We start from the raw sequence: 27,247 nt of genomic DNA, 5'->3' as shown, positions 1-27,247 counted from the left end.
TTGTGAGGATTGGAAGTCTGCGGCCGCATAATTCTGATCTGCGGCCATAATGCACTCTTTCTGTGGTCCGCACTTTTACATGTGCGGCTGCACCTTGCTTTTCTGCGGTCCGCAATTTTACATTTGCGGCCGCATAGCTCTTCTTCTGCGGCCGCACAATTATTATGTGGTTCGCACTTCTGGAGGACTTGGAATTAACCTTCTCTGAACTTTGCTCTGGCTTAGTTTTTGCGACCGCACACATCATGTGCGGACCGCACTTTGCACTAAACTCTGATGGCTTTTCCTTCATGACCTGCGATCGCAAATGATATTCTGTGGTCCGCACTTCTGAGCTTATGTGCCCTTTTATGTCCTTGAGTTGAGATTACTCCTTTTTGAGTTGGATTTCATCTCGGGAGTTCATATTCCAATATTCCTGCAATTAAGCACATTTTATTAGTTTTCAGGAATATAATTAAACGCTTTTGGACTAAAACAAAAGCTAAAAGGCGCTAATAAGTAGTCAAAATTCTCACTTATCAACTACCCCAAACTTAAGTGTTTGCTTGTCCACAAGCAAATAAAGTAGTTCCCACCTCCACAAGTTAAGAGCCATTCCAACAAATCAAAAGTGAGTCATTCACACATCAATTGGGACCAACAATTACCCATAACACAAATGAATTATCAATAAGACAACAAGTTAAACTTTCATGCGTTCTAATGTAACACTTGAGCATCAAGAGTTGACTTTATTCATCAAGGAAGCTCACTCTTTCATGTAGGTCATTGTGGATCCCAAACTACTCCTCCTCTACTCTCTTTTTGCCTATATCGATTAAGAATTTATCACTCAATCCAAATATTTGTGAAAGGTTCACTCATCTCTCTCAAAGGAATTTCGCAAGTACGGCTTTAAGTACGATAGGCTTGCCCCTCATATTGATCACCACTAATGTAAACTCACTCGGATTGAAATCACATAGGGCTTTTTTGGAATGCAATGAAGGCATTTGGACTAAGGTTGGATATGCTCTGATAGAATGGGTTCATATTTCCTTAAGCACTCCATTTTCTTTTCTAGGGTCATGATTTGCCAACTCTTTGAGGCATTTTCTTTTCCTTGGGGGAACTAGAGAGACTTAACACCACTCTTTCTTGATCATGATATTCATTTTCTCCTTCTTTTGATTTCTCCATGTTTTGCATCATTACTTTTCTTTGAATCCCGTCAACTCTTCAACTTATTCACTTTCTTTTTGCAATTTTCTTTTTGTTCTTTCCTTTTCTTGCCTTTCCTTCTCATCATTTGTTTTTTTTTGTGCCTTGATACCTCTTTCATGTTCTTCGTCTCTCCCCCAAACTTACGTTTTTAGCCAATTGTTTCACAAGAGTGTTAAGGAAAGCTCGGGTGCCAAGAGAGGGTCACAACAAAATGGGTAAAGGCTTGTAACATGGTTATCAAATGAAAAGGATTTTAGGCTCAAATGGGTTGACTGGGGATAACAACATTGGTGGGCAATGAAAAACTTCAAGCGGGCCAAGGTGAGCCTACAATCACTTCTCAAGCCTGAGTCAAGTTCGGGGCAAGTTCTAGACCATTCGCACGGGTACGTGGACTGGTAACACAAACATCTCACCTCTCACACAACTGGATTGTTAAAGAGGATAGAGTTGAGGGCCCATAACGACCATATTCAAGATTGAAAATCATTATGGTTCGATTAAACCACACGATGATTGCCCGAGTCAACACAAGTCACAAGGTCACTAACTAGAGCTATTTCTTTCCAAAAACCTTGTTTTTAACCATAAGCACGTAGTTAAGTGCGTTGGTGCTAAGTGAAGCATGTTTGACTCTTCGAGCATGACTCAATTAGGTATTTTTATTCATTACAAGTACTATTATTACCTAAACACCAAAACGGACTCAGACCCTTAAGAAGGTTGTCACGCCATCCATCGTTAGAAAAAGTCACCCGGTTCACACAAAAACCACCTTTGGAAAGAACCGTGGCATTAAGAAAACCAAAGGCTTATTAACCATTAAAACATAAAAAGAAGCTACTAATTCAAAAAGAAAACAAACATAAAGATAAAGAAGCTATAAAGAAAGAAACTATTGAAAGCGTAATGAATATACATAATGAGAAAGAAGAAGAAAATAATAATAAGTTAATTACATGCCAAATGTCTCATAGTTATCAAAACACAGAATTATCAAAATGTGTCAAAATATCTCCACCCCTCCCCCCCCCCCGAATAAAAATAAGCATTGTCCCCAATGCTTAATAAAATAAGAGTAAAAGAAGGGTGAGAGTGAAGAAAACTCCTTATGGCTCTGTGGCCATCTCTATGTCCTCAGAAGTGGCACCGACCTCAGCCTCATCCAATTGGATCTCATAATCCTCAAGTCCGGGAGTGGCTGGGTTGGTGAACATCTGACTGACCGCCTCGGCAGTGTCAGCAGTAATGTATGACTCCTCAGATTGGCCAGCTCGTGCTATAGGTGCTGTATGATCTGGGCCTGGGTGGTGTGGGTCTATCAGAATATCAAATGGAATGTCTCAGGCTGCTGCAATCTTGGTAACCTGTCGCTGGAGCTTGTCTAGTGACTTCTTGGAGGCCTGGGACTTCCACATCTTCTTCACTTCCTTTCCCAGCTCTTCTATCACCGACCCATGCTGCACTAGAGTGGCCATTATTGTGTTCTGATTTTCCAAGAGCTTCTTCAAGGTTTCTTTAATTGTGGGTAGAATCTGAGGTGTCGGAATAGATGATTGTGCTGCAGCATGACTAGATATGTCAGACAGCTTTGCAGTAGCTATCTGCATCCAGTTGTTGAGGCTCGCCATCGCCAGCTTCTCTAAGTACCGTGCAGGCTCAACTTTCTCAAACCCCAAGTAGGAGTTAAGTGTGTGTTGGTCAAACCGCACCTTCAGGTTCCTTACTTTTGTCACTTTTGTCCCTTTCTTTATGTGCGCCACATTGGCGTAGAACTCCTGGACCATATACTCCTTGGCGTCCACTACACTATGGGTGAACCACATCCATCCCTTCCGCTCTAGGAACTGTCTCAAGACTGTTGGATTATACTTGTCAAGGTCTTTCAGTTGGAACTATCGCTCAAGAGTAAGCGATCTCATTGGCTACCACTCACAGAAACTAGTGAAGGCAGCCAGACTAATGAACCAGTCCTCCCGGACCTCTTTCTTCTTCGACCTCTCAAGGACGGTAACTGCAGTATCTCCCCCTCAGCCATCATCCGGAATATCATCAACTGTAGTCTCTGGTGCCTCAGGGACAGATGTAGAGGAGGGCTCCAAAGCCTGACTGGCACTCTCCGAACCCTCGGAGGTGCTATGTGATGTGGAAGGCTCGTCCTGGAGTTGATACCTCTCCGGTGGCTTTAATTGGACAGCCGGTTGTTCTTGAGCTGAGTTGCCCTCCGATGCTTCCCTAGATGGGGCATAAGAACTGGATTCGGAGGGCTCCGCATTTCTTCCTCGGCCGACTGTAGCCTTCTTTGCGATTATCTTTTGAAGGGCGAGGGGTAAAGTACTTTTACTTCGACCTCTAGAAGGTTCACCCCTCCCCTTTGACGTATCTCAACGGCCTTAAGATCTCACCATTTTCTGTAACAAGCAACAACAGGAGTCAGTTGTAAGTCAAGTGCAATAGAGAGTGAACACACAGTGTAAAACATATTTGCAGGGTGCGGAAGTGTGGTCCGTACAATTACAACTGCGGCTGCAGGCTGGGCTGTGCGGACCGCACAATTTGATCTTGCGGACGCAGAACTAGATCTGCGGTCCACACAATTATTAGTGCGGCCACAGATTTGAAGTGTGGTCCGCACTTTCATCATCGCGGCCGCACATCAGACTCATTAACATGTCAACTCTTTGAAGATAGACATTGGGCTGTTTTGACACCGCACTCACTTTTCTTCAGCCGAGATGGGAATTTTGTGGTCCACACAATTTTAAGTGCAGCCACAGAATCAGCCTTAACTAAAGGACCCTTATCTCAACTTCTGCGGACCACACAATTTCTTGTGCGGCCGCATATTTCAAAAGAATTACGAGCAAACTTTCTAGGGTTGTTCAATGTTTTGCACAAATTTGACATGGTATTCACAATTAAGCATGAAAATCAATTCACCCATTCCCCATAGAGCAATTATCATTTGACCCACTACAGTTTAAACCCCACATGGTTGTAAAATTGAAATCTATTGACAAATGGCCTAAAGTTACCTAATAAATTGTAAATTAAAGCAAACATTAAAAAATTCTTTGAGTAATTGAAGCATACCAGATATGAAGTAGTGCAAATGAGTGAACACAGATGTGGATTGAGTGTGGCAGATGATTGAACAAAGATTTCAATATTTTAGAATTTTGAGTGCTTAGAGAGGGAAAGAAATGTACAGTAGCCCTAGGTTCACTATTTATACAAACAGTGTGACTAAGAGGGAAAAAGTGATGAGTGTGGCCATAGAATTCCTTCTACAGTCAGCACTCTGTTACCTAGGGCTTAAAAGCCTTTGCTGATCTGCAGTCCGCAGAATTTGTGGTGCGACTGAAGCATTTTGCTGCGGATCGCATATTTTGTTGTGCGGCAGCACTTTGGCCATTTCTCTGACAAACCAAACTTCAGAGAGTTTGCATTTTCCCTTTCCAATTTGTGCGGTCCGCACTACAATTGTGCGGCTGCAGTTCCCTTCTATTGTAGCAACCTAAATTGTGCAATCCGCACAATACACATGCGGTCTGTACTTTTCTCCACACTTAGCCAATTTTTTGGGGACAGTTCCTGTAAAGTACACTCATTCCTACAACACACTTCAAATCCAGTTAGCACAAAAATAACACCTATCTACAAAAGAAGAAAAGAAAAGATAAAAGATAACATGGGTTGCCTTCCAAGAAGTGGCTGATTTTAACGTCACGACACTACACAGATTACTATCATTTCAAATGAATAACTGCCACCATGTGGCTATCATCAACTTGCCCCAAATAATGCTTCACCCGGTGACCATTGACTAGGAATACCTCATCATTTTTGTTCTTCAAGTCCAATGCACCAAAACGTGTCACACCCACAATTTCAAAGGGACCACTCCATTTAGATTTCAGCTTTCCGGGAAACATCTGCAATCGTGAGTTGAACAACAAAACAAGATCGCCCACCTTGAACTCCTTGTTTCGGATGTATTTGTTATGAATATGAAGGTACTTCATCTTCTCTTTGTACAAGGACGAACTTGAATAGGCATGGTACTGGAACTCATCCAATTCATTCAAATGTGCAACCCGCAAGTAAGCGATTGCATCCCAATCAAGATTCAATTTCTTTAAAGCCCGCAAGGCTTTGTGCTCAAGCTCCACCGGAAGATGACAAGCTTTTCTGAACACCAAACGGTATGGAGACATCCCGATAGGAGTTTTGAAAGCAGTCTGATAAGTCCATAGTGCATCATCAAGCTTCTTTGACCAATCTGTCTATTTAGCATTCATTGTTTTGGACAAGATACTTTATCTCCCGGTTGGAGACTTCCACTTGACTGCTAGCCTGTGGATGATGGGGAGTCGTAACTTTATGAGTGACACTGTACTTGCTAAGCAAAGTATCAAAATCCTTGTTGCAAAAATACGACCCCTCATCGCTTATGATTGCCCGCGAAGTACCAAATCTTGTAAAAATATTCTTCTTCAAGAATGCCACCACACTCCTCACTTCATTGTTGGGTAGAGCAATGGCCTCAACCCATTTAGACACATAATCAACCACGACCAAGATGTAGGTATTTCCACAAGAACTCACAAAAGGACCCATAAAGTCAATGCCCTACAAATCAAAGATATCAATCTCCAAAATGATAGTGAGAGGCATTTCATTCTTCTTCGAGATTCCACCGGCCCGTTGGCATTCATCACATCGCTTCACCATATCACTTGCATCTTTGTAAAGAGTGGGCCAATAGAAACTACAACTTAGAACTTTGGCCGTCGTTCTTGCTCCGCCATGGTGACCACCATAAGTCAAAGAATGGCAAGCCTTAAGAATAACATTTTTCTCTTCGTCCGGTACACATATTCTAATTACCACATCTATGCAAATTCGAAAAAGGTATGGTTCGTCCCAATAATAATCTTGACAATCCCATTTGAGCTTCTTCCTTTGATTTGAAGAGAACTCATCCGAAAACATTCCACACATACGGAAGTTTGCTAGATCCGCAAACCATGGCACCTCCTTCATTGAAATAGCCAAGAGTTTCTCTTCAGGGAATGAGTCATTGATAACTCGTCGGGGAATGAGTCATTGATTTTAAGGCCATCATGTGGCCTCCCCTCCTCCTCCAAACGAGACAAGTGGTCTGCCACTTGATTTTCACTCCCTTTTAGAACTTGGATGTCAATATCAAACTCTTACAATAGTAGCACCCATCTCATCAACCTAGATTTTGAATCTTTCTTGCTCATAAGATAGCGAAGTGTCGCATGATCCGTGTGAACAATAACCTTTGCACCCATCAAGTATGGGCGGAACTTCTCAATTGCAAACACAATGGCAAGGAGCTATTTCTCTGTAATGATGTAATTGACTTGGGCATCATTCATGGTCTTACTAGCATAGTAGAGCGGATGAAAGATATTATTGATATGTTGCCCCAAAACTGCCCCAACCGCTACATCACTAGCATCGCACATGAGCTCAAAAGGAAAACTCCAATTAGGAGCGGTGATAATGGGAGCGGTTGTCAACTTGAACTTTAGAAATTCAAAGGCTCTCATTCAATCATCATTGAAGTGAAACTTAGCATCTTTCTCTAAGAGCTTGCACAATGGGTTCATCACTTTAGAAAAATCCTTTATAAAGCGCAGGTAGAACCCTGCGTGACCCAAGAAACTTCTCATACCTTTCACTGAGGTTGGAGGCGGAAGTTTAGAAATCACCTCTACCTTCGCCTTTTCGACCTTTATACCATTCTTTGAAATCCTGTGGCCAAGGACAATGCCTTCCTCGACCATTAATGGTATTTCTCCTAATTTAGCACCAAGTTCGTTTCTTCACACCTTGCCAATACACTATCCAAATTTCCAAACAATCATCAAAGGAATCCCCAACTACGGAGAAGTCATCCATGAAGACTTCAAGGTAGTCCTCTACCATATCCGTAAAGATCGCCATCATACACTGTTGAAAAGTCTTTAGTGCATAGCATACGCCAAATGCATCCGCTTGAAAGCGAAAGTGCTATAAGGACAAGTGAAAGTTGTTTTCTCTTGATCTTCCGGGGCAATAAGGATTTGGTTGTAGCCCGAACATCCATCTAAAAAGAAATAGAAATCACGGCTGGCTAACTTATCAAGCATTTGATCAAGGAAGGGAAGTGGAAAATGATCTTTCCTCGCGACATGTTAAGCTTGCGATAGTCCATACACACTCTCCATCCGGTCACTGTTCTTGTGAGAATCAACTCATTCTTTTCATTGGTGACCATTGTCATGCCCCCCTATTTCGGGACACATTGCACCGGAGAAGTCCACGAACTATCGGAAATGGGGTAGACAACCCCGGCATCCAACCATTTGATAATCTCCTTTTTGACCACGTCTTGCATAGCTTCATTGAGTCTCCTTTGATGTTCAATAGATGGCTTGGCATCTTCCTCCAAGTTAATCTTGTGCACACAAAATGCGGGGCTTATTCCCTGAATATCCACCATAGTCCATCCAATATCCTTCTTCCTCTTGTGGAGCACCGCCAATGTGGAGTCAACATGCACGTTAGTCATACAGGAGGAAAGAATAACAGGTAAAGTGGAACAATGGCCAAGAAATTCATACCTGAGGTGTGGAGGCAATGGCTTCAACTCCAAAATAGGAGGATCTTCAATTGAAAGCTTTGTAGGAGGAGTTTTCCTATTCTCAATATCCAAGGAAAGTTTTCGGGGTGCATAGTTATACGACCCCATTTCTTGCAAAGAATTAACACATTTTATGAAGACATCCATCTCGTCATCATCAAAATTTAGCAAGACGGCCTCTAACATATCACCCACATTAACTGTGGCACTTGTATCATCAATAATCACATCAGTCACCAAGACCATGAAAGAACACATTTCATTGCAATTTGGTTGCCGCATAGATTTGCACACGTGGAACACCACCTTTTCATCACCCATCCGTAAAGTGAGTTCTCCGGCTTTCACATCAACAAGAGCATTCCCCGTAGTAAGGAAAGGTCTACCAAGAATAATCGACACCTCATGGTCCACTTCACAATCAAGAATAACAAAATCCATCGGGAGAATGAACTTATCAACACGAACAAATACATCTTCAATCACTCTCATCTGTCTCTTGATTGTACGATCGGCCATTTGTAATCTCATAGATGTGGGTCTTGATTGCCCAATTCCCAAGGTCTTGAAAATCAAATAGGGCATCAAATTTATACTAACCCAAGATCACAAAGAGCTTTAGAAAACTCGGCACTTCCAATGGTATAAGGGATTGTGAAAGCGCTGGGATCTTCTAATTTAGGAGCCATCGAATGCACAATTGCACTCACTTGATGAGTGACTTTGATAGTTTCGAAATTCATCGACCGCTTCTTTGTAACCAAGTCCTTCATAAACTTTGCAAAACCGAACATTTACTCTAAGACTTCAACAAATGGCACATTTATCGAGACACTCTTCATCATATCAATGAACTTTTTGAATTGATTTTTGCCATTTTGCTTGGCGAGCCTTTGAGTATATAGAGGAAGTGGCTTATGCAATGGTGCCTTAGCCTTTTGCATTACCGGTTCCGGTATGTCAATAACATGATCCCTAAATGGGTTCACTTCCTCTTAAGTCTCTTCTACTGTATCATTAATAGCAATCTGCACTTCATCATTCGCTTGCACCACAGTGTTCGGGATATCCTCTTCTTCTACCACTTGCTCATCATCTACAAGTTGCCTTTGACTTGAGGTGGGTGCATTCCCACCTCTTCCACTTCTTATATTAACGGCCATGGCGTGGCCCGTATTATTCCCACACTTTGGGTTCACCACCATACCACTTAGTAGTGCCACCTTAGGACGATAATTTAAAGCTTGAGAGATTTGTCCCATTTGCACTTCTAAGTTACGGATCGATGTGTTGTGTGAAGAAAGTTGAGCATCGGAATCGGCATTCTTCTCCATCATTTGCTTTAACATGTTCTCAAAATGGCCCATTTCATTGTTGTAAGAAATATAACCATGGAAAGGATAAGGATGTGGGTTGCTCGTTTGTTGATACATTGGGGGCCTATGAAAACCCGACCCCCGATTTCCTTGATTGTTATTCCATTCGCCTTGATTGTTGTCTCCCCCATTGCCTTGGTTATTGTTGTTATGCCAATTCCCTTGATTATTTATTCCACTCTAATTGCCTTGACTGTTGTTGTTATTCCAATTTATTTGATTGTTTCCATCACTCCAATTTAAGAATTCCAATTGCCTTGATTATTTTGAGGTCTCCATTGTTGTTGGCTAGGGCCTTAGTAGTTGTTTCTTTGCCCTTGAAAGTTGTTCACATATTGGACCTCCTTTTCTTGGTCATTGTAAGATTCATCTTGATCAAATTCACTATCATATTGCACAAAATTGACCACTCTTTGTTGCACTTGTGGACTTCTTATTCTTCGCTTATTCACCATCATATCTACTCCCTCCATTGCATTGACTTGCCTCGGGTTTTGCACTTGTTGAAGTTGAGCCTTTGCCAATTGGTTCATGGTGGTAGTCAACTCGGCTATGGCTTGTGCATGGTCATGCAACTCTTTGTGAAGGTGAATCACATTGGGGTCATCTTTTGGAACATTAGCCCAATATTTCCACGTCGATGAAGAATCCACCATCTCATCCAAGATATCACACGCCTCCGCATAAGGCGTAGTCATGAAGTTTCCACCGACAAGTTGATTCACTATACATTGGGTGGTTGTATTGATCTCTCGATAGAAAGTTTGTTGAATCATGTTCTCCATAATATCATTGTTGGGGCACTCTTTCACCATTGTTCTATACCTTTCCTATAACTCGTGTAATGGTTCATTGGGCTCTTGCTTGAATGCTAGAATTTCATCCCGAAGAATAGCCATCTGCCCGGGCGAGAAGTACTTACAAATAAATTTCTCTTCTAATTCATCCCAAGTATGAATGGAATGATTTGTCAAACGTTCCAACCAATCTAAAGCTTTCCCCCGTAGAGAGAAGAGGAAAAGCATTAGCCTCAAAGCATCCTCGGAGACATTTGTTTGTTTACTCCCCAACACGTATCTACGAACCCCTTCAAGTGTTTGTATGCATTTTAACCCACTACACTAGTGAAGAACCCTCATTGCTCGAGCAAAGTGAGCATCACGTTGGTTATTTGAGAGTTTTTTGCCCTAATACGGGGAGGGACTATAACACTTGTATACCCATCATTCGACAACACCCGGTGTGGAGCCGCTCGTGGTGGAGGTGGGGGTGGTACGGGCACATTGTCATGAGGCGGTCGGCCTCGTCTATTGGCTTGAGGTTCAAGAGGGATCTCATCCATTTGATCATCTCCAACGTCCACATTCTCCAAAATTAAGTTTTCAAGCTCATTGTTTGCCATGATTGCACCTACAATTTCTCAACACGTTAGTAACACTGAAGGAAAAGAAGATATTCCCAAAAACACACCTAAATATATAGCTAACGCCGTTTTTATCTCCCCGATAATGGTGCCAAAAATTGATATCGTCCAATTTCACACCTTAGTTCAAGGTTATGAAACGATCGATGCAATAATAGTACCGAACAAGAGCCGGGATCGAATTTCACAGGGAGTTATATTTGGGAGTTAGTAGTATATATTGTAGTGTATGAATTTGACTATCTAAATTTACACTTCCACAAATTGGAGTTGTTTTTAAGTCTAATTTAAAACTAAGAGTGCAAGTTGAGAAATAAAACTAGGGCTATGACCATCGCCTAGGTGTTTGCCTAATGGGATATAAACCTTAATGCTTGTTTTATTGATCGGGGTGTATTATAGCTATCAACACTCAATTACCCACTCAATACCTCTCGGTCAGAGAGTGATTTTGCCCAATTTGGCATTCTCAAGTCCAAATGAGTATTGAACAAAAAGGTTGATAAAAGCTCAAGTTGGGTTATTACTATCTCTAGGTTGAATCCTTTAATTGGGATTATCAATCTCTCGATTGACCCAATTTCTTATTAGCCAAATTTTCCTAGACTAAGTCTCTCTTTCTCAAGTAGAGAAAAAGTCAATTAGGCATGAACTAATATTTGCACCCATTAATTCCACAATTTAAAGCGTAAACGAGGCTAAATAATAAACACCCAACCATAAACAAGCATTAAATTAAACACCCATTAAGTTTACACACTAGGGTTGGGTCACAACCCCAGTAAATATCTAGCTACACATGCTTGCAATTGAAGAAATAGAAGAAGAAATGATAATTGAATTCATATTGTAAGATTAAAATGATGAAATCTATGTTAAAATATCTCAAAATATGAAAAACTACTAAAAGAAGTAAAAGGAAACGGTTACTGTAGCAGTTGATGTCAAAAGTTGACCTAAAAATGTGAAACTCGTCTATTTATACAGGGCTAAATATTTTGGACAAAAATTCCCTTCGTGGGGTTCTGCGACCGTACAATTCTATGTGCAGTCCACACTTTCTTTCAATTTGTTAGGATTGGAAGTCTGCCGCCATATAATTCTGATCTGCGGCTGCAATGCACTCTTTCTGCGATCCACACTTTTACATGTGCGGTCGCAATGCACTCTTTCTGCGGTCCGCACTTTTACATGTGCGTCCGTACCTTGCTCTTCTACGGTCGGCACTTTTATATCTGCGGCCGCATAATTATTGTGCGGTCCGCACTTCTGGGGGACTTAGAATGCACCTTCTCTGAACTTTGCTCTGGCTTAGATTTTGCGATCGCACAATACATGTGCGGACCGCACTTTGCACCAAAATTTGATGGCTTTTCCTTCATAACCTGCGGACGCAGATGATATTTTGCGGTCCGCACTTTTGAGCTTCTGTGCCCTTTTATATTCTTGAGTTCATATTACTCCTTTTTGAGTTGGATTTCATCTCGGGAGTTCATCTTTCAATATTCCTGCAATTAAGCACATTTCATTAGTTCTCAGGAACACAATTAAATGTTTTTGGACCAATACAGATGCTAAAATGCGCTAATAAGTAGTCAAAATCTCCACTTATCACCTACCGGAGCAGATAGGACATGGGCATCCTCCGGGACTGTAATAACAACCGTCCTCTTATGCTCGGGGTCCGCGCTCGGTGCAGGGAACTGCTTCACCAATCTTGGGCTCGTGCTCGGTCTGTCAGCTCCCGAAGGCCCATTCTTCTTTGGTATCTCCAGGTGGCCTAGCCAGAAAAAAACTTCCAACATAGACTTATTCATGCCTTCGAAGAAAGAATGGAGAGGGTATTCTGCCCTTTGTGCCCCTTCACTTGATTTTTCATTGCCTGCTTGGGCCTCTTCGAGCATGGATTCAGTGTAGGAGGGCGTCTCTATGATGTGTATCACGTCGGTCCCCTCCTTCGGTACAGAAGCAGCTTCTCGGGAGGTCTAAGCCTCTGTCTCCATCTCGGGCTCTCAGATCGGTGGAAGGTTGACCTCATGACCATTCCTAGGTTGTAGCCTGCTCCCCGACAAAGGTCGATCCGTGGACAACAAAGATATTATCTTCTTCGGGCTCATCTCTAAGCCAGAAAAAAAATTGGAGTACGGCACCCGGGACCCAGTATTCTTCTTGGGTTTGCGAGACCGAGTAGCCGACCTCTTTTTATTTTCACCTAGGACCCCTCCGAGCCCGAGGATTTTATTTTCCTCTTCTTATTTTCCTCTGCGGCAGCCTCGGGCTATCCCGTAACGGAGGGATCAACGGACAGGGACTCATCCTCGCTCCCTTTCAACGACCTAAGTTTTGTGGTCTTAGGCAAACCTGTGAAGGAAAGAGAAAGGATCGGCGTTATGTATATTTGGGGCATAATATTAACTATTTTAAGAAGAGACTTACCATGTGAACGAGCCTTCCATCAGCCCTTCAAAAGCTTGCGCCACGAGAGCTCAAAATACGACATCTGCTTGTAGATGCCTTCGATCTACTCCTTAAGATGGAGGACTGCATTGTGAACCCGATCAATAGCTGCACGGTCACAAATACTGACGGTGAGAAGGGGAGCAAAGAAAACTCGACACTTAAGGAAAACGTTCACTTACAAGATGCATTTCACTTCTCAGGGAATGGCAGAAACTCGGGAGGGGTTAAATCTTTGCTCTACACTCGAACAAAGTGCCCCTGCCAGCCTTGGTCTCGGTCCTCGTCGATGCTCGAAAAGGGGGCCTTGTTGGCCCAGCAAGTGAGCTTGATTATTCCTCCTCGGAAAATTCGGGGATTGTATAGACATAGCAGATGGTCGAGGGTGAACAGACAAGACTTGATGTTATTTGCAAAATAATGGAGGAGTATCACAATCCTCCAAATAGAAAGGTGATTTGCACACCTCGTATCTTTTGCAAAAGTCCAAAACAACTGGGTCTACTAGGCCCAATGTGAAGGGATAAGTGTAAATACTTAAATACCCCTTCACGTGAGTGGCGATGTCGTCCTCAGGCCCAGGGACTACCACGTTCTTACCTCCCTAGTTACAGTCCTCTCGGATAATGGGAAAGGTATCTTCGGTGACGGAGCATATATACCTCGATGCCCCTTCACCTCGGTCTTGTTTGGACGAGGCCTTCTCAAATTTGATGTCGTCTAAGGTCGAGAACCCCCGAGAATAAAGCTCTTCATGGGGGCTATAAGGCCAATTCTGTGGCAACCACCTCTGGAGAAACCGCCTCGGGTGCAGTCATCTCGAGAACAACCACTTCAGGAGCGGCCGACTCGGTACCTGTGGCCGGGTGAGAAGACAATGAGGCAGCTTGTTGAGAAACTAATTTGGAAGTTTTATACATTACTATCTGAGAAAGTTTGAACACATAAAGAAAAAGTATGAAAATCTGAAGGAACAAGTTTGAAGGCTGAAGAGAAAAGTATAAAGATTTTAAGGTAGGATAAAGATCTGGGTAAGAACCTAAGAACAAATATGAAGGTTTGAAGATCAAAGATGAAGATTTGAAGATCAAAGATGAAGATATGAAGGTTTGAAAGAGTTGGTAATAGCTAGAAAATTCGAAGGTGGAAGCTTGGATCGGAAAGTGGAAAAAGAGCAAAGGGTAAAAGTTTTTATAGGGGCAGTATGTGTCGTTTTGCATTCGAGAGCGACCAGCCAATGATTAACACGTGTACGAAGTTAGAACGACATGACTAATGGGATGTTTCAGCTTCTTTGTCATTTCGGTTGTAACGTACGAATGAAGGAACCGGGGAACATCTATCGTTTCCCATCATTTCTGCAAACCTACTCTCTAAGAAATAAGGGGACTATCTGTATACGGGTAAAACCGTGGGTAACCTATAAGGGGTCAAAAGAAGAAAAGGCACGATAATATAGGGTCAGAATCAAAGTCGGAATGCCTCGTATTATAGTCCGAACTGAGTGGTCATCATCGGGCTTGATAAGATATTACTTCTCTGATCCCGAAACGAGCTCTAAGACCTCGGAAGACACGATAATTGTTACCAAAGACCAACAGAGGGTCGCGATATCCGCACCCCATCAGATATCACCGCACAGATCTTAGTCTGTATCGGTAGTGAATCAGTAATTAACGAAAAAGAAGATTTTTTACCTTTTTTAGAATTGTATTAGGAGTAAACCTCTCCTACTATATAAAGGGGGTAGTTTTTATTGAATGGACGCATGGTAACACGCACATCAAGGCAATATAGATTTGTTTTCTCTTCTTCCAAGTTATTCAAATTTCTTATTTTCGCTTATAGCTCTTCGTACATTTATGGCTCCGAGTCAATGGCAGAATAATCTTTAATCTCATATCCGAGCCCGAACTTAACATCACAACTGGTTTGCTTATTTATTTTATCTATAATTCGCTTATCTAACGTCATTGATCACTTGTATTGAATTAATCCACATATCCTTAAAACCACGTATAAATTCAATTGTTATCCATTTTTAAGGGTAAACAAGAAGGTAAAGTTCTATTGATAATTTAAAATTCTGATCCTAATTAGTTCTAGCTGCAAGGATTTATATTTTTGGAACCCAAAAAGAAAATGATAACAATCACTCTCGGACTAATACTGAAATAAATTCAAGAATATAAAGTTAAGATACTTTTAAAGGATCTAAATTTAACTTCTTTTCTTGTTCTTTTTAAGGGATAAAAATCAAGGGTACTGATCTACATCATGACAATGGAGAGATCTGGAGAGTCAAACCAGAATATGACTGTTTACCCTAAAAAATAGATAACAATTAAATTTATATGTGGTTTTAAAGATACGCGAATTAATTCAATAAAAATGATAAATTGCGTTAGATTAAACAGATAAAGGACGCTATAAATTGTCAAACCAATTAAGAGGAGTGATCTCGGACTCAGTAACAACTTTAATAAAATGACTGCCTTCGATCCCGGGCTGACGATAATGAAGAACTGATGAACAAAAGTAAGAACTTTGAATAACAGAGAAAATAATAGTACATTGCCTTGATATGCGTATTACAATAATGCGTAATAGATAGTTAGACTCCCCTTTATATAGTAGGGAAGTTTTACCCTAAGTACAATTCCAAAAGAGGTAAAAATCTTCTGTTTTGCTAATCACTGATTTTCTGCCGATACGTGTCGAGATTCACGCTGTAATATCAGGCTGGGCATGGATATCACGACCCTTTGTTTGTCATGCTAGATCATCTAGTAATGCTTTCCAAAGTTTTGGGGTTTGAATCGGACCTGGGGACGTGGCCACGATTCTTCTAAGGGCAGTGTATTGCTCGGACCCTGACTCGAGGGGCTCCTTGCCCCAATTCTGGCTCCTTACAGTCGCATCTCTGCTCCATTTGCTTCATTGGGAACTGAGGCATCCAAAGGGCTCGGTTTCACCCATATACAGATAGTACCCTCATTTCTCGGAGAGTAAGTTTATAGAAACGATGAGAAACGACATATGCACTTCGATCCCTTCTTTAATACGCCGTGACAGAAATGCCAAAGAATCTAAAACGTCCCGTCAGTCGTGTCATTATGACTTCAAACACGCGTTAGCCATTGGCAGGTCATCCCTAAATGTAAAACGGCACGAAACCTCTATAAATACTTTCCTTCTTCGTTCATCTTTTACCTTTTGACCAAGCTTCTACCTTTGAGTTTTCAGGATATCATTATCCTTCTTCACACTCTAATATTTTCACCTCCGTTCTTCAAAACTTCTCAGTAAGTTGCCAGCTTTACTTACTTTCTACCCAAATTAGCGCACTTGACCTTTCATCTTTCAGCCTCTCTTCATATTTTTCAAGATTCTTCCAGATAACATTGGCAAAAACTTTCAAATCTTTTCCCCAAAAAGTCATTTCTTCTTCTTCACAACCGATAGCTAAAATCGAAGAGATTATTTTCGATATGGTCATCCTCGAGGGGTCCGTTCCTGATGCGGGTACCAATAAAGCGGTTATGGAGCCTCCCTTGAAAATGTTTGTTCACGGGGGTTGTTCGGTTGCCGATAACTTTAAGGTTGAAAAGCCCTCGTCGGTGCAGTGTCGGTGTGAAGGAGTATCAAGATATATATACTCCATTATCGAATACGTCCTCCCCACGGTCCGAGAGGACTACAACTGGGCGGGTAAGGACGAAGTAATCCCCGGGCCTGCGGATGCCATCACTACCCACGTGGAGGGTTATCTAAGTGTTCACACTTATCCCTTCACATTGGGGTCGGTGGACCCGGTTATCTTGGATTTCTACAAGAGGTACGAAGTATGCCTCAGTCAAATCCACCCGTCATTGTGGAGGATCGTGATCCTCCTTCGTTATTTTGTGAACAAGATCGAGTCTTATCGGTTCACCATCGATCATTTTCTCTGCCTATACAATCCCCGAATCTTCCGAGGGGGACTAATAAAGCTCACATGTTGGGCCAGCAAAGTCCTATTCTCGAGCATCGATGAGGACTGGAACCGGGGCTGGCAGAGAGGTTTCATTCGGGTGAAGACCGAAGACCGAAGACTTGGTTCCCCCCAAACTCATGCCATTCCCCGAGAAGTGGAACGCATCTCGTAAGTATAGTTTCCCCTTGAATGCCATTTTACCTTCATCTCCTCTTTTCTTATTGGTATTTGTGGTGGTGCAGCCGTCGCTTGAGTCCCAAACGCGATCCCTCGGCTCAATGAGTGGATCGAGGGCATTTGTTCACAAATGCCTTATTTCGAGCGCTCATGGCGCAAACTCTCTAGGGGCCGTTGGGAGGCCCGTTCTCGCGGTAAAACCCTTCCTCGAATAGGTAACATCTGGCTCTCTCATTCGCATCATAATTACCATCTTTTATTCACTTTTCCTTTTACAAGTTTGCCTAAGACCATTAAACTTAGGCCTTTAGTAGGGGACGAGGATCCGTCCGCTGACACCTCTACTTTGGGGTAGCTCGGGGCTGCAGCAGTAGAACATATGAAAAGGAATCATCCCCGAGCTCAAAGAAGAAGAAGCCAAAGCAAATGTTGGCCCATAAGCCAAAGGAAAGTTCTAGCTCTCGAGCGTCGTACTAGGATTCGCTTTATTGGCTCAGGGATATGCCCAAAGAATATGATTCTTTCGTGGCCTACAGGCCGACATACCCCGAGGAGCGAGCAGCCGTTGAAGAAGAGATACATGATGTTGATCCCCCTCAAGCCTGGGGGGTCAATAAGGAGATTAGGTCCGGGACTTCCCGGGATGCCGGCCATGCCCCGAAGGAGGTACCCGGTATAATAGACATTTCAGGGTCTCCTTCCTATGCCGAGTCTATGCTCGAGGAGGCCTGAGCAGGAAATGAGAGGTCTAATGAAGGGACTCATAGAGCGGAAGATCGCCTTCGTTCCCTTTGTACGGTGTGGACTCGTCCATTTTGGAGGATATTTCCGGGTTGGGCAACCTAGAGGTGCCGAGAAAAGGGTCATCTTCAGAAGTCGGCAGGTTGAATTCGATCCCGGAGTTAGTCAACCAATTCACTCCGAGCGTAGATCATGTCCATAAGAGGTCGATAGTCATCACTATCCCGTAGGATTCTCGGGTTATTTCCGCTCCCATGGGAGTAGAGAACCTTCGATATCTAGTGACTGAAGAAGATCAGGCGAAAATAAAAGATGTGGACGTACTGTGCCTGTTCAACGAGGCGCATCAGGCACAAAATCGGGTAAGGTATTATTACGATCTTTTGACCTTCGACTTAATCCTTGATATTTCTTACGTCTTCTTTCTTTTACCCTTTCGCGGGACTTGGTGCTCTATCATGAAAGCTTTCTTCGGTACCGGGCCGAGGTTAACCAGCTCGAGGCCGAGATCAAGGAGCTTGCTGAGAAAAGAGACACGTATAAGCTTCTCAACGAGCAACACGAAGGGGTCGTCAAGAATCTCCAGGCCGAGCTGGATGCGGCTCAAAAGGAGTATACCGACTTGGTCGAAAAGGTAAAGGTTTTCAAAGTTAGCAATGAGGACTTAGCCATGGAAACTAATGACCAAACCTCATAGGTACAGCAGAAGATTGACCGGATCGACTAACTCCGAGCTGAAATGAACGAGGTCCAAGCCATGGCCGATCTTTGGAAGGGAAAAATGTATCGGCTGGCTTCGGAGAAAAAGACCGCCCAGGCACAGCTGGCATCGGTAGATGTTCAACTCTGAGTGACAAAAGAGAAGCCGATAAGCGAGTCCAGCTGAACAAGGAACTTTGAGCTCAACTAAACTCGGCCCTGGCAGAGCGGGATGCCCTCGGTAGTGAATGTGAAGCTGTAAAGGCTCAGATGCGCATAACCTCTGCCGATGCTGAAGAGATGGTGGACAAGTATAGGGCTGATGTCTAGGCACCAAGGCACGTCTGAAAACCATTATTGAGTACATGAAGCTTCTGTCTCGAAGGGAGACCCTCGAAGAGATCCATGCCTGAGGCTTCGACCTATTTGCCGGGATCGAGGAGGCAAAAAGGCTCGAGGTCAAGGCCAAGAAGCTGGTTGATCTCGAGGATGAAGAAGGATCTGAGGGCTCCGAGGAACCGAAGGATGAAGAAGGCCCCGACGACACTGGTAACGAGGCGGGTTCTGGTGAAAATCGGGTGTAGGTGCCTTAGGAATTTTTGTTTTTGCACCTTGTACATTTATTTTGTTAAGGTCGTTTTCATTGTCCTTTGTAAAGACATTTTGGAATGTATATATAAAGTTTTTCCCTTTTGGAAATTTTCAAGTCTATCACCTTTAGCATCCTTTTTACAATTGCAAAGATTTTAAATGCCTTAGCATGAAATAAAACATAGTAATAAGTTATTTTTCGGATGTCCGAACAAGACTTGTTCTCAATGCAATTTTTGTTTGAAACTTATGGGGGCTCGGAATGACCAGAAAATTTCTCCAAAATGCTTGTTTAAATGATTTTAGACTATAATTTTGCCGATGGTAACCTTTGAACCAGTTTGAAATTTTGAAGGCCTTATGTTTTGATTACGGGCTTCAAACATCTTCGAGCTGCTTTTAGGGTGGCCGTTGCCTTTTAGGTTTGAGCACTGCCTAATAGGTCTTGTGCCTCTGGGTTTAGATAATCCGAGTTGTTTGAACTTATCAAGGACGGCAGTCCCCGAGTGGGGGTAGCCTTTGGGCTCAGAATGGGGTGGCCCTTGGGCTCGATAATTCTCGGGCAGTAGTAGCCCTTAGGCACGATACTTTTAAGAAGCAAAAAATATTTGTTAACAAGGTAGAAACATTCTTTCATTTATGTGCGTAACATACAAGATTGTATAAAAGCTCGTATTATGGCAGGTATGACCTACACGGGCACAATTCATTTGACCATTTGGCCCTTACAATGAATCCTAACTACCGAGCCTAGACTAATCGAGCACAGAGTTTCCTTCCTTGCTAAAAACTATGACCCGAGGGTGATGACCCCGAATATTCGAGGATGATTGTCGAGAGGGCTCGGATACTGTTGATGTGACCATCAACTCTGATTCAAAACGGGTCTTCGATTCTAAGTTAGCATGATCCACTGTTGCCTTGTTAAAACCTTGCCGGAAAACCCATTTGGGACAAAACCAGTCCAAGGAAAAAAGAGTGCAACGTGTGCTTTCAGGCCTAACAGCAACACGTGCTTTCAGGCCTAACAACTACATCATCCTTTGGCTGTTGTCTACAAGTGTTAGTCTAATTTGCAATATATGTAAAGAAAAGAATGAATGGGGTCATACCTTAGCAGTAGTATCTCTTTAAGTGGATTACGTTCCAGTTATTCGGTAGTTACTCGCCGTTCCCTGCTTTGAGTTTGTATGAACCTTTACCGGTAATCTCGATAATTCGTATGGACCTTCCCATTTCGGTCCCAGCTTCCCTTCGTTCGGGATTCAGGTGTTTAGTGTCACCTTTTTAACACCATGTCCCCGATATTAAAGAGTCGTAGGTTGGCTCACCGAGTGTAATACCTTTCGATCCGTTATTTTTGGGCGGCCAACCGGACAGGGCGGCCTCGCGCCTCTCATCCAATAGTTCCAGGCTTGTGCTCATGGCCACACCATTAGACTCTTCGGTCGCATATCAGAACCTGAAACTCGATTCTCCTACCTCTATCGATATTGGTGCTTCGCCACCGTAGACCAACATAAATGGGGTGGCCCCGGTACTAGACTTTGAGGTCGTACGGTATGCCCACAAGACTTCGGGCAAAATTTCCTTCCATTTTCCTTTGACATCGGTCAAACTTTTCTTAAGGTTTTGGATTATTGACTTGTTTGTAGAGTCCACCTGCCCATTCCCACTAGGGTGATAGGGTGTTGACAAGATCCTTTTGATCTTATGATCCTCAAAAACTTTGCGTACCTTGCTGCCAATGAACTACTTCTCGTTGTCTTATACGATCTTGGCTGGCATCCCGAACCGACATATTATGTGGTCCCAAATAAAATCAATAACTTATGTTTCCCTGACTTTCTCAAATGCCTCGGCTTCAACCCATTTATAAAAATAGTCAGTCATAAATAATATAAATTGAGCCTTACTGGGTGCCCATGGTAGGGGACCAACGATGTCCATTCCCCATTTCATGAATAGCTAAGGTGACAAGACAGAATGTAGTAGCTCCACGGGCTAATGGATCATTGGTGCGTGCCTCTGACAACTGTCGCATTTTTGCACGAACTCCTTCGCATATTTGTCCATGTCAATCCAGTAATAGTCGGCTCTAATTATCTTACGAACCAACGATTCGGCCCCCGAATGGTTCCCGCAGGTACCTTCGTGAACTTCCCTCAAAACATATTCGGTGTCTCTCGGTCCTAGACATATGGCGAGTGGGCCATCAAATGTTCTTCTGAACGGGGTGTTATCTTCGAACAGGCTCAACCTGGCCACCCTCGTGGGTAGAGCTCTCGATTATTTAGGATCCGAGGTCAGCTTTCCGGTCTTCAGGTAATCTATGTACTTGTTTCTCCAGTCCCAGGTTAAGCTTGTCGAGTTTATCTCAGCGTGGCCTTCTTCCACTACCGATTTCATGAGTTGTACGACCATTAGCTAGAGCATCGGCTTCACTATTTTAATCTCGGGGCACGTGTTGTAGGGTCCATTCCATGAATCGATGTAGCGTTACCTATAGTTTATCCAAGTATCTTCACATTCGTTCCTTTTTTAATTCGAATGTCCCATTGACTTGATTCACCAAAATCACATTTAGGTTCGATCACTTCAGCCCCCAGTCTTTAGCCAATTCGAGAACTGCAATCATGGCCTCAAACTCGGCCTCATTGTTAGTTAATTTGACAGTTCTAATAGATTGCCTAACTACGTTACCCGTGGGCAGCTTCAACATAATGCCGAGTCTGAACCCTTTTGCGTTCAAGGCACCATCCGTACATAGGGTCCAGATCCCTGAGGAGGTCCCCGAGGTTAACAACAATTCCTTTTCGACTTTGGGTATTAAGGCCGGCGTGAAATCGGCCACGAAGTCTGCCAAAATTTGAGATTTGATGGCGGTTTGGGGTTGATATTCAATATCGTACCCGCTAATTTCCACAACCCATTTGGCCAACCTCCTGAGAGCTCGGGTTTGTTCATTATGTTCCTCAATGGGTAAGTAGTCATGACACATATGTGATGGCATTGAAAATAGGGCTTTAACTTCCTGGAGGCGCTTAGCAAAGCGAGCATCAATTTCTCCAGGTGAGGATACCTCATTTCGGCCTTGCCTAGAGTCCTGCTAACATAATATATAAGATATTGCATACCTTCTTCTTCCCGGACTAGGACTCTACTTACCGCTATCTCGGATACCTCTAAGTATATGTACAACTGCTCGTCTGCCTTCAGAGTATGAAGCAAAGATGGACTCGAAAGGTACCATTTGAATTCTTCAAAAGCTTGCTGGCACTTCGGGGTCCATAAGAAGTTATTCTTCTTCGAAGGCAGACGAGCAGTTGTACATGTACTTAGCGGTATCCGAGCATAATCGATGGCTCTTATCGGAGGACCTTGAAATGAACCGACCCAGGGCGGCTATGCGCCCGGTTAGCCTTTGGACGGCCTTGACATTGTCCACCACAGTGATGTCTTCTATGGCCTTGATCTTATCGGGATTGATCTCGATCCCCCGGTTGGACACCATGAATCCAATGAATTTCCCGGACCCAACTCCGAATGCGCATTTCTCCGGATTCAGCTTCATATTATATTTCATCAGTATGTTGAAGGTTTCCTGTAAATGTTCCAAATAGTCCTCTGCTCGTAAGGACTTAACTAATGTCTCGTCAATGTAAACCTCCATTGATTTTCCTATTTGCTCTTCGAACATCCAATTTACTAGGCGTTGGTAAGTGGCACTAGCATTTTTTAGTCCGAATGGCATTACGTTATAACAATAGGTGTCGTATTTAGTGATGAAGGAAGTTTTTTCTTGGTCGCCCAGGTTCATCGAAATCTAGTTGTACCCAGAATATGCATCGAGAAAGTTGAGTATCTCGTGGCCGGCCGTCGGATAGATCATGCGATCAATGTTAGGCAAAGGAAAAGAGTCCTTAGGGCATGCCTTGTTCAAGTATTTGTAGTCTACACATATTCTTAATTTATTTCCCTTTTTAGGCACTACCACTACGTTTGCTAACCAATCCGAGTACTTAACTTCCCGAATGGAACATATTTTAAGGAGTTTGGATACCTCGTCTTTGATGAATGCATGCTTGACTTCGGACTGAGGCCTTCTCTTCTGTTTAACCGGGTGAAACTTCGGATCGAACCTAAGCTTGTGGGTAGTTATTTCCGACGGGATCCGTGTCATGTCAAAATGGAACCAAGCAAAACAATCTATGTTAGCTATAAGGAATTCAATGAGTTTTTCCCTGAGCTTGGGAGTTAGACCCGTGCCCAGGGATATACCTTCCGATTGGGAAGGTGTTCGATCAATATGACTTGCTTCAGCTCCTTGACCGTTGACTTGGTGGCATCGGAATCATCAGGGGCTATGAAATAGCTAGGGACTCCGTAATTATCGTCATTGCATGTCTCCTACTTTTATGGCTCAGTCGGGGCTTGTGTCGGTGATTGCTATTTGGTTTCTTCCTTGGTGACCGAACTCGGGTTCTTTGATGTTGAGAGTGCAGATATCGGGACCACCTCATCGACCGCGAACATTTATTTTACGGCCGGTTGCTCCCCATAAACTGTTTTGATTCCTCCCCATGTGGGGAATTTCAACGCCTGATATAGCGTCGAGGGTACTGCCCTTATATTGTGAATCTATGGCCTTCCGAATAGAGCATTGTATCTCATATCTCCTTCAATCACATAGAACTTTGTTTCCTGAACGGTTCCGGTGGTGTTTACTGGCAGGGTTATCTCCTCCTTACTGGTCTCGCATGTCATGTTAAATCCGTTTAAAACTCGAACTGCAGGCACTATTTGGTCTTGTAGAGCCAGCTGTTCCACGACTCTCGATTTGATGATATTGGCCAAGCTACCTGGATCAATTAACACACGCTTAACTCGAGATTTATTTATGAGTATAGATATTACTAGTGCATCATTATGTGGTTGTACGATGCCTTCAACGTCCTCATCGTTGAAAGATAAGATTCCCTCTGGTACGTAATCTCGAGTCCACTTTTCCCTTGTAATGGACACGTTAGTGCGCTTTAACATCAGCCCTTGGGGGGCGTCAACTACTCCAATGGTCATGTTAATGATGTGTTGAGGTTCCTCTTGCTCGATCTGCCTGTTGGGGTCCCTTTAGGCAGGATTAGATTGCAATAGTCGAGGCCATTTAGTATCTTTGATTCGTCCGATGGCTAATACGATGCCGGCATCATCGACGTTGAAGTTTTACTCTGATAACCTTGGTGCTTCCTTGGACCCGATGGGTATGTCAAAACCATTTTTGGTCATGAGTCCCCGGTTATTATGACCTCGATCGCTTCTTCTTTGATTCCTTGCAGGGTTACATTCGGACCCATTATTCTTTCGATCTCCATTGTATGGTTGATACCGATATCTGTTCGATCTTAGTTCATGATCGACAACTCTTTTGGATCTGTCTCTAGTCCTGACGGGATAAACGAATCCGAAAGGGGCCCCAAGTTGATCGTCTTACCCTGATTTTTGATTGGTACCTGTTATGGACATCGGCCCAAGTTAACGTCGGGCATTCTATCAAATTTTCTTCAACTGTTGTGAAGCCAATAAGTTTTGGGGGTTGAGTCCTTGGGTGAATGCCTGACGGCCCAATCGTACGCAACCGGGGGCAAATCCATCTGTTCACTTTGAAACCTCGATACGAATTCCCTGAGCATCTCATTATCTCTTTGCTTCACCTTGAAAAGGTCTGACTTCCTGGTCTCGACCTTCATGGCCCCGGCGTGCGCTTTTACAAAGGCATTTGCAAGCATAGCAAACGAGTCAAAAGAATTAAGGGTAAGTTGTGATACCATATCAAAGCTCCTTTTGACAAGGTGTCTCCGAACATTTTTAGCAGAACGGATTCTATTTCATCATCTTACAAGTCGTTCCCTTTGATGGCGCACGTGTAGGAGGTCACATGTTCATTTGGATCAGTCGTTCCATTATACTTCGAAATTTTGGGCAGACTGAACTTCTTCGGGATCGGCTTCGGAGCTGCGCTCGGCGGGAAAGGCGTTTGGACAAACTTCCTGGAATCCAGGCCTTTCAATATCAGTGGTGCTCCTGGGATTTGATCGACCATGGAGTTATAGGTCTCCACTTTTTTGTCGTTGGCTTCAATTTTCTTTTCTCCCGATTCCACACATTTTGTCAGTTTCTCGAGCATATTTATTATCTAGGGGTTGGTCCCGGGTTCAACTTCACTCGGCCTTTATATGACTGGTTCATTTCTGCGAGTGTTTTTCCGGGATGGTTCTTACTCAACTCTGCTGGGGGCACGACTCTGGTTCTGCAACTGCTCTATCGCTGCTTGTTGAGCTTGTAATATTTTGAAGATCACCCGCAAGTTGATCACGTCGTCTTCACCGTTGTGTGCACTCCGGGCTATCGATCGGGCTCCCCCGTGAATGCTGTTTTCGGGGTCGGTTGGCAAGTTTGTTTCGATAGCCACATGTGAGTTAGCATCGAAATTTTATATCTACTATTTTTGAAATTTTAATGAATAATTACATGTAAATGTTTACTCCGCTTCAAAAATTATGGGTTCATTGAACCTGTCACTAACACACTACATCTACCCCTACCTAGGACGCATTAGTTACAAAGGTTATGGCCTTCTGCCGCAAAATGACACACTAGTAATTTCTTTAAATGTGTTGGATTTTAAAATTAAACGTGTTTTAGTGGATCTAGGAAGTTTCGCTAATATCATACAATGGAGAGTACTAGAGCAAGCTAAACTCACTGGAAGCATTATCCCGGCAATGAAACTCCTCGCCGGATTCAACCTCGCAAGCGTGACAACTCGGGGAAACATTTTGTTGCTCACGAACGCTGAGGGAGTAATGAAGACAACTCTCATCTTGGTAAGACCATGGTTGCGCACGGTGAAAGTTGTGCCTTCAACATATCACCAACTGTTAAAGTTTCTGACACCCGAGGGGATCAAACAGATAAGGGGTGATCAATTGGCAGTAAAGGAGATGAATGCAATTTCGATTTCCAATAGCAAAGGAAAGGAACACGCGGCATAGAAATTAACGGAACCGGCACCTGCCCCCGCGCCATAGGAAGATAATCAGGGGACAACAGAGTCAGAACAATATCAGGTACTAAGGTATTTTCAAGTACCGGAAGAGACGGATGCGACGAAGTCTACGGCAGAAGAACTGGAGCAGGTTGCATTGTTCGAAGAATTCCTAGAAAGGAAACTCCATTTGGGAACAGGACTGCACCCGGAGCACAGGTCTGCTTTTATTGAATTCCTTAAAATTAAAGCCAATTATTTTGCATGGTTGCAAGAAGTTATAACAAGCATCCCAACGGAGATATCTGTACACAAGTTAAGCTTGGATCACAACATATCTCCGGTAAGGCAAAAGAAGCGCCCTATTGCTGAAGCAAGGAATAAATTTGTTAGAGAAGAGGTAAATCATTTACTTAAGATCGGTTCAATCCGAGAGATAAGATATCCGGACTGGCTAGCCAATGTAGTAGTACCTAAGAAAAATAATAAATTTCGCATGTGCGTAGATTATAAGGATCTTAATAAGGTGTGCCCGAAAGACTCATTCCCATTGCCAAATATCGATCAGATGATTGATGCTACGGTCGGTCATGAGTTAATGAGTTTCTTCAATGCTTATTCTGGGTACAATCGAATCAAGATGAACCCAGAAGATCAGGAAAAGACTTCGTTTATAACAAGTTTTGGTATATATTGTTACAATGTGATGCCCTTCGGGCTAAAAAATGCTCGAGCCACTTATCAACGACTCGTGAATAAATTTTTTGAAAAACAAATAGGAAAGACTATGGAAGTATACATAGACAATATGCTTGTTAAGTCTTTGAATGCAGGTGACCACTTGAAGCATTTGCAAGAACTATTTGGCATCCTGAGGGAGCATAATATGAAACTTAAC

General features: G+C 43.1%; 1 protein-coding gene across 1 annotated transcript; it reads left to right on the top strand.

The window, feature by feature from the left end:
• Window positions 1-24,501: 24,501 nt before the first annotated feature.
• Window positions 24,502-26,356, top strand: LOC142177345 (uncharacterized). Its single transcript, XM_075245820.1, has 2 exons — window positions 24,502-24,565; window positions 26,007-26,356. The coding sequence occupies exons 1-2, from the start codon at window positions 24,502-24,504 to the stop codon at window positions 26,354-26,356; spliced, it is 414 nt and encodes a 137-aa protein (XP_075101921.1).
• Window positions 26,357-27,247: the final 891 nt, after the last annotated feature.

Source organism: Nicotiana tabacum, chromosome 23, assembly GCF_000715075.1.
Source record: "Nicotiana tabacum cultivar K326 chromosome 23, ASM71507v2, whole genome shotgun sequence".
Taxonomy (NCBI): Eukaryota; Viridiplantae; Streptophyta; class Magnoliopsida; order Solanales; family Solanaceae; genus Nicotiana; species Nicotiana tabacum.
The sequence above is the reverse complement of the archived record's forward strand: the minus strand, read 5'-3'. Positions and strand labels throughout refer to the sequence as shown.